The following is an 8189-nucleotide window of genomic DNA, read 5'->3' as shown; positions in this document are numbered from 1 at the left end:
GCTCACCCTTATTGCACTTGTTTAATTGACAGCAGAAGAAGTCGATTCTGTTTGCAATAACACAAAGTTTCTTCCTGATGGTCTGCATGACGAGGAGCAGCTTTGGCGTTTTGTTGAAAATGGACGAAAACAAACTGTGACGCTTCATTCGTGAAGACCAGAAAAAGCTCTTCGAGTTGCCTGTGGCTTCTTTGTTTGTGTGTTTTTTCCCAGAAGGCCTCAGTGGTCGAGGATCCGCAGGTTTCCTGAAACGATCTTGTTCTCCAGCATCGCTCCGGCGGGGATGTCGATCCGGTCGCCGTGATTTGCTATGATGATGACCGTCCCCTGGTTTGAGCAGAAACACAAAAGAAAGTTTGGTGAAACGGCAGGAAGCCTCCCGACGGCTGAGGCCTCGTTCAGTTTGCACAGGACCAGGACTACGGGAGGCGAGGGTCTTTACCTTCACAGAGACGTTCTTTCCGAAGGTGACGTCTCCCGACACGGTGAGGTGGTCGAGCTCCAACATGTCCGGGATGCTCTCCAACCGGGACAGAAACTCCTGGACCTGCGGGTCAAACGAGGCGTTCAGAAAACCCTCTGACGTCTCGATGCTTCGCCGCTAACGTCTGCGCTCCACTGAGCGATCGAGAGATTAAACCCGTACACAACATGTTATTTATCGCTATGAGCAGAACTCGACTGGTCGGAGCTGATGGCTGAGCAGCCTCCACCAGTCAGCGTCTCAGCTGGAGTTTACACCAGCTGAATTATTAAAATCACCCCCAGCCAGATTTTTTAGGGTGTAGCTGCAGATTCATTTATTAGGTTTTGATTACTTTGTCTTCTTACTTTGTTCATCTGAACAGGCATCCACTTTCTAATAAAGCTGGAGCTGAGGGGCTGGTATCAGCTTTCGGTACAATACGATACGAAGTCTGGATCTTTTTCAAAATTTGCCTCGAGTTAAACCAACCTTTGACTCGCTTGACATAACAAAATGATTCCATCAGTCCTGAAACTGTGAGAATTTACTGATCGTTGCTACAAGGTAATCATCAGGTAAGACAGCAGATTATGGTCCTACGAGGGCAGAGCCTCCCTACTGAACCCCAGCAGTGCTGAGATGTTCCCCCGCCGAGGCTGCTCACCTTGGTGAAGGAGCTGCCCAGCTTGACGTGCGGCGTGGTGGGAAACTCTCTCTTCTTGCTCATGGTGAGCGAGCCGGCGTCCAGGCTGTACAGGTTGGACATCACCAGCAGCAGGTCGGACGTCGTCTTCACCGGCAGGAAGCGGCTGCGGGGCACGTTCACACCCATGGCGTTCTTGAAGCTCTTGATGGCGGCGCCCACGGCCGTCTCCAGCTGGATGACGTTCAAACCGCCGTCCAGCGTCTGCACAGACGTTCAGGAAGAACAGAAGCACCAAAGTAAGAGTCGAGATGTTTGTGAAGGCACCGAGTTTCAGCTGACTTACCCACTGAACGAGTGACGTCAACATCCCAGACTCCCTTTAAAAATCACTCCGTTCTGTGAGGTGCTGATTCAGGAGGAACCTGTTAAACTCATTAAAACTTTTCTAAGGTAAATTTCTTGCAAATTCAGCAAATGCTTTGCGTGAAGTTTGACGCAGTGACGTTTCTTTGCGTGGAGAACTGAGATCTGACCAGTCAGGACGGATGTGAGTGTGATCAGAAATCCTTCATGAAGGTTTTAAAGTTCACCTTTAGCTGAAACTGTTAGACATTTTGTTTAACCGTCTTTTCATCCTGGAGGCTCCAGTTTGTGGAGCGAAGTCTCAAAAACAACGAGATGATCCTGGCAGAAGGTCAGCAGTGGGTTTACTTTGCTGCTACCTGCCAAATACGAATTACAGCTCAGCTTCGCCCCGACTTCTCTTCAGACGTTTCCTGGAAAGAACCGAATCTGATCGTAATCAAGAATTTCTTTTCTCGGGTGAAGCGAGGCTTGACTGAGGACAGAGTGAACGTGTTTCAGCATGTGAACCTCCGCGTGAGGGCGTGCGCTCACCTTCGGGTTGACGATGATCTCCAGGTCCATGGCGTTGCTCTCGTACAGCCTCTTGATGGCGGGCAGAGAGATCCACAGGTTGTTGGTGTTGAAGATCTTGAACTTGGTGACCGACTTGAACTCGTCGACGTGGGCCTTCGGGACCTGCGCGATCTCCAGCAGCCTCAGGTGATCCTCGTACTGGATCAGCGTGCCGCCCTGTGCAGAGCCAACAGGAAGCAGTGAGGCGCAGATCGGACTGAGACAACTCCACGTTACAGCGAACCGCTCTCACCTTGACGTCGGCTCTGGTCTTGTCGGTGACCTCCATGATGAACTCGCAGCGTTTGTCGGCCGGCCGGCTCATCAGGTGGTTGAGGATGAAGAGGTCGACGGTGGCGCCCAGGTTGTCGATGTTGGACACGAAGATGTACTCCTTCCCCTCGGCGATGAGTTTGTCCAGCAGCCCGGAGTTGGAGAAGCTGGCGTAGATGTCTCCGTGACCCGGCGGGTACCACGCCTCTGCGTTCTCGCCGTTCAACCCCATGTTTTTGGCTATGGGCAGCAGAGACTCCTTGTTGATCCTCGGATACCTGCCAGGAGAAGAAGAGCGATCTGAATGACACACGAACAATAAGAATCATCATATTGGAGCCGGTGGGGGGAGGGAGACATCCTGATTGGATCTGACCTGCGACATGTCGGTCACAACGTAGCCCCGCCCTAAAGACGGCCCTGATTTATGGTCTGTTTGCCTCTAAACGTGACCATCGCCTACAAAGTGAACCTCATGCTGCAGTGAAGGAGCTTTTGGCCGCAGCCGCCTGGTGAAACTTTGCTGAGGTTCTCATTTCTCATAAGCTTACACACAATCAGACCTCGGTTTGAAACCGGTGCAGTCGCCCCCTGCTGGACTTTAGAAAGACTGACAGCCTGTATTTAATGGGTTTCACAGTGTGCACAGAGTGTGTGTGTGTGCGCCCTCCACCTGCTCTGGTTGAAGGTGTGAATGCTGACGCGGTGGTGCTTGTATTTCTGCAGGATCTTCTTGGTGTCGTCGTCGGTGTTGAAGGAGTTCATGAGGACGAGCGGCACGTCGGCGTTGAACGTTTTGTTCAGATGCTGAAAGCAAACGAGGACAGCAGAGTTCAGAGTTCAGCCGACCCTCGGACGCTCGCAGCTGCTCTGTGGCGTGTCTCTACCTCGATCTGCTGCACCGTCAGGTCCAGGAAGGTGTTCTCGTTCCGGACGCTGATCAGACTCTTGGGGCCCTTGCAGCCCATGCTGGTTCCCAGTCCGCCGTTGAGTTTGACCACAGCCAGCTTGTTGAGGCTGGCGCTGATGTTGTCAGGAAGACCTTTGGCCTTGATCCTCTCGTAGGGCTGGATCTGAACGCAGACAGCAGGGACACAGTTAGAGGGACAACACGGGTCTGCTGACAGGTGACGTACACCTGTACAGGCTGCGGGATTCACAAATGAACTGAATGTGGTGAAGCACAGTTTGACCCTTCAGAGCTGCCGTAATGCTGATCAGGACGCGACACAACATGTGGGACTGTTCCTTTAAATGACTCGGCTGCCGGAAGAGACTCTGAAGAAACCAGACGTGAAGACGGCAGAGAAGGAAATAAATCTGTAAACAAAGTGTGTCTGCTGATCGTCACACACACACACACACACAAACAGGACGTGTGTGTGTGTGTGTGTGTGTGTGTGTGTGTGTGTGCACGCCCTGCAGCTTGTATCCGACACGCAGGGCAGTAAACTCTCCTCCTGAACACACCAGCAGTCCTACAGTTTAAAGGGTCACTTCCTGTAAAAACAGATCGGTTCCTACCAGACGGGGGTCCACTCAGACCACAAGACATGCGGGTAAACTTTAAGCTAATGGATTTTGTGCTTGTGGTGCACTGACATGTGGGGAGACAGAGGACGGCATGAGACAAAGGACGCTGTGGTCTTTCTGTCCAGTTCTCTTGACTACTGATTCGCTTTGCGGTCAACCACACAGACTCAAACCGCAGCGTTTCGTGGTTTGTTCTGAACGAGTTTCTTCGGGCACCGCAGACGAGCGGCGGCTGCACCGAAGTCTCACGCGGACTTTAAACTCGCTGCGTGGACGACGTCTGAGCTCACAGGACACGAAGACACGTGGGAGTCACACACTCGCCGGCCTCTGAAATGCTGCAGCGGTCACACTATTCTTAGTCCTAACCTTCAGTGTGCACGGCTATTTCAGGAACACAGAGTGTGTGTGTGAGAGTGTGTGTGTGCGTGTGTGTGTGTGAGCGAGTGAAAGGTCAGCGTGCTGATAACAGCTGTCTTTAGCCTGAATGTTCTCTGTCCTCAGATCTGGTTTCGTTAGCTTGTTCCTGAAGCGTGAAGCTCGTCTCCGTCCCGCAGCAGCTGGATGGTTTAAAGGAGCAGTCCCACATTTTGTATGCTCAGAGGTAAGATGGCCGTCGTTTTGATTCGTGGTTCATCTTCCGTCTCGACTTCTCGACAGCGACGCCACACCAGCTGTTGTCACGTCAACCCAAACTGTTTTCCTGCTCGCTTCAGCTCAGTTTCCTGCCATTCGGCTGTTTTCTGACTGCCGACACAACGCAGGTGACCTACACTCAGCGCTGCACCTGAATGCTTCCTGTGCTGACCACTCACACACCCGTCTGAGCCAATCAGGAGCAGCGCTCAGCTGTCAGTCACGACGTTTCAGCCTCCTTTAAAGGATCAAATTAGTGACTAACACTTGAACAAACATCAGCGTGATGAGAACCACCTGACATGACAAAAACCATCAGCTGATGTTCTGTGCCAGTCCACGGTCCACGACCGTGACCCTGGCCCACAGAGGCCCGCACCACGAGACCCTGACCTCAGGTGACGGCTGGTGTCCCGCTGCTGCTTACCGAGTCCTCCGGCGGCCGGTTGATCTTAGCCCAGTCGACGGCGGGACCTTTGACCTGCAGGAAGCGGTGGAAGAGCTTCCTGAAGCCTTCGAAATCTTTTCTGCAGATCTGAAAGGGAACGAAGCAAACGTCAACACAAGGCTCATCAGCAGGGGTCCAGTCAGTCCACAAACACTACCAGCAAAGGACGAGAAAACTTTAGGGACTTTAGTGAACTTTAGTGTCCACATCTTAAAGGACGAGTCTGATTGTCCCCGTTTGTCTCACTGTCCTCTGAGGGAGACAAAACATCATCAGCGTTTAGCACAACTGCAGCTTGGCTTTAACCTTCTATCATATCGTGTGTGTGTTTGTGCGTGTGCGTGTGTTTGTGCGTGAGTGTGCGACCTCGGGGTCGTTCACCTTTGGCTCCAGCAGGCTGAACTTGTGCGCTGTGATAACGTGACCTCGTGGACTCTGTGAAGGCAACACTTGACAAATATTTGTTGTGGAGACGTAACAGAAACGTTCACTCGTGAGTCTGGTGGCCTCGCGAGCCGCCGTGGCTTCAACCAGCAGGTGGCTCCACGCCGAGCCGCCGTGTACACAACACAACGCCTAAAACCTGAGTGTCGTGCTGCGTTCACAAAGTCCCCGTTTCCACGTCGTCGTCAGGTGGTCTTTACGTTTAAACTATTAAATGAAATGAGTGCTGTGTCTGTGAGAACCGCGCAGCAGCACTGAACGTAACATCTCGACGCCCGTCCTGCAGACCCGCTCTGAGTCCAGGACCCCCACCTCACCTCGGCCTCGGCCTCGCCGGCCGTGCTCAGCAGCGCCTCCAGCTCGCGGTGCATCGACTCCTCGTGCTGCTGGCGGAGCTTCTCCTGGAACTCCGTCATGGCTCCTCTGGTCAGGTCTGCGCACACACACACGAACACACACACACACTTTAACTTCACTCTTCAGTCCACATGTTGATGTTTTTAATTTCAAGCTTAATGGAATAAAAGTCACTGCAAAACAACCCGAAGCAGAAAGTTTTTAAACCGTTTAACTTCAGTCCGACTCGTCTGAAGTCGGCCTGCTGATAAACATTAGTTTCATTATCAATTAATCTGATTAAGAATCAATCCATTCGTTTAGAAAATGTCACAATGAAATCTTCAAACTGCATCTTTCACTTAACCAGCAGCCCCAAACCCAAAGCCTCCTCGTTCGCCGTCTTGATGTCACACTCGTCACGTTTTCCCTTGAAAAACGAAGCGACTGTGAAGCCGATTTTTGATGTTTTGATCGACTAATCGCGAAACCTTCGCTGCTGTAATCCTGCAGGCTGCCGTAACACCAAAACCTTCACACGGCTGCTCACTGAGCACTCGTGTCACTAATTTCATCTGCGCTGCCGAAGTTCAGGCAGCACAAAGTTTGAGTGTCCAATGAACAGAGCAAACGGTTTGAGCTGCTGCTGCGAACGACAAATCCCACACGACAACCTGCACGTGAACTCACCGGCTACGGTCAGAGACATTCTGAGTCTGCTCAACAACAAGATGGACGAAAGTACGGCCGCAGCAGGAGGACGAGGAGGACGAGGAGGACGAGGAGGACGAGGAGGACGAGGACGCTTCAGGTGGCGGACGAGTCGGCTCACACTGAGTCCATACGTTCGTCCAGAGAAAACAAAGTGAGCAGCTGTCAGAGGACAACAGACGTCCTCCTCATCCTCAGCTCAGACCCTGAACTCAACACAAGGCCTGCCCACAGACACACACAAACACACCAATCACACACGGCCACCGCCTGTGTGTGTGTGTGTGTGTGTGTCCACACCACGTCACACACTCTTTAAACACGAGCTCGTTTCTGCTGTCTCATGCTGAGACACAATCAAAGCGGACACAATAATTTGGTTAATCAGTTGGCTGTTTTTCCTCTTCCAGTCTACAGGTGAAGTGTGTGTCGGCCGAGTGTGTTTCCTGTGTGTGTGTGTGTGTGTGCGTGTGCGTGGGTGTGTCACATGTGCTCAGCTTTGTTCTCCGTCCTGTTCATCCTCACACTTCATGTTTTCTAATGGTTGTTGTTGACATCAGGGGTCCACAGTGTGTTTGTCTTCACTGTGTCCATCCAGGTGTGTTCAGGGGCTTCGTTCACGTCGTGTTTTCAAACATCTAAACTCTGATCAGGTTGTGCTTCAGTGGTTGTCACGTAGAAAGACGTCAGTGAGGCTCTCGTGGCGACCTTCACAGTCAAACCCACAGACTTTTAAAGTGGGTTTTGGGGGGGGGCAGCAGGAAATCCGAGCGTCACCTGAATCCATCACAGCTGCAGACTGCATGTAGGGGGTTTAAATTGAGTTTAAACAACAAATATCTCCCTGTCTTGTTTCCTGGAACTACTTACTATTACTGTTTTATGTTCGTTTTATCAGTCGTGTTTGTATTTGTCTATTTGTTTCTGGCTAACTTTTATCTTGTCTCTTACGTAACCTTATCGGTGTTGTCTTTACGGCTGTTGTTGGAAGGCAAACAAACCGCACACGCGCTTATTTATCATTAGAAAATATGCAATTTTAGCCATCAGTATTAATCTCTAATTTCGATATCACCAAACCTGCGTACATGAAAAGATTTTGGAGGGCAGCAAGTTGTTGCTTTTGTGGGATCTTGTAATCTTATGGGTGGTGGCAGCAGGAGCAGGTTCCTGCCAGCAGGTCACACATGTTTCACCGCTTTGTACTTCCATTTGAAAAGCACACACACGACACCTGAAACTTTTCGTGCACAAACAGCGACAGGTTCGAGCGCCAAACGTACCCACCTGAACACACCGTCAAAGTACCGGGAGAGCCTCAAAAACACAGCCGGGGACAACACGGACAAGCTGAACCCGGGACACACTACCGCCCGGACCCGGAGGACTCAGTCTGAGACAGAAAGGTCAGCTCAGGCGGTCTGAAGTCGGCGTAGTTTCATCTTCCTGCCGTTAGCTCCTGTAGCTGACAGCCAGGTTAGCTTGACCGCTGCCTGCCGCGCGAGCCCCGCCCGCCGACGCCAGCGAATGACGTAGCGCACGAGCATCAAAGAAGAGCGGTGATTGGTCTACGAGGCCCGTCAATCGGATGAGGCTGCCAGCATGTCCCGCCCACCAAAGATGGTCTATTTTTACTCCAAAGTAAGCGAATACTTCATGTACTTTATTCTGTTGAATACTTTTTCTTCCATTTAACTTGCCTGTGCTTTTCTTTCAATTCACTTTCCTCACATTTCAGGCCCGTGTCATGTCAGTGTCGTCCCATTTTTCTTTGTTAA

At 51.5% G+C, this 8189-nt stretch overlaps 1 protein-coding gene across 2 annotated transcripts; it reads right to left on the bottom strand.

Annotated features, from left to right (window-relative positions):
* Window positions 1-2: 2 nt before the first annotated feature.
* LOC124052042 (UTP--glucose-1-phosphate uridylyltransferase-like) lies at window positions 3-7902 on the bottom strand. Of its 2 annotated transcripts, none has more exons than XM_046375927.1 (10): window positions 7699-7902; window positions 5682-5797; window positions 4900-5007; window positions 3191-3376; window positions 2977-3110; window positions 2284-2581; window positions 2010-2207; window positions 1131-1373; window positions 443-547; window positions 3-327 (listed from the first exon to the last, which is right to left on the bottom strand). In XM_046375927.1, exons 2-10 carry the CDS (start codon window positions 5778-5780, stop codon window positions 220-222), a joined length of 1479 nt encoding a protein of 492 aa, XP_046231883.1. In that variant the 5' UTR covers window positions 5781-5797; window positions 7699-7902; the 3' UTR covers window positions 3-219. The 2 variants fall into 2 exon arrangements, with proteins under 2 accessions (XP_046231883.1, XP_046231874.1); XM_046375918.1 differs by lacking the exon at window positions 7699-7902 and adding an exon at window positions 6391-6532.
* Between the last annotated feature and the right edge of the window lie 287 nt (window positions 7903-8189).

Source organism: Scatophagus argus, chromosome 2 (assembly GCF_020382885.2).
Source record: "Scatophagus argus isolate fScaArg1 chromosome 2, fScaArg1.pri, whole genome shotgun sequence".
NCBI classification, from domain to species: Eukaryota; Metazoa; Chordata; class Actinopteri; family Scatophagidae; genus Scatophagus; species Scatophagus argus.
Note: the sequence above shows the minus strand (reverse complement) of the source record. Positions and strands in the feature narration are given on the sequence as shown.

Bases quoted from the DNA above. Each gene is read 5' to 3' on its own strand.
- LOC124052042 (XM_046375918.1), bottom strand. The intron at 3,111-3,190 runs GTAGAGACACGC...GTTTGCTTTCAG, and splicing joins TGACGGTGCAGCAGATCGAG to CATCTGAACAAAACGTTCAA. The intron at 1,374-2,009 runs GTGAGCGCACGC...ACGTCTGTGCAG, and splicing joins AGATCATCGTCAACCCGAAG to ACGCTGGACGGCGGTTTGAA.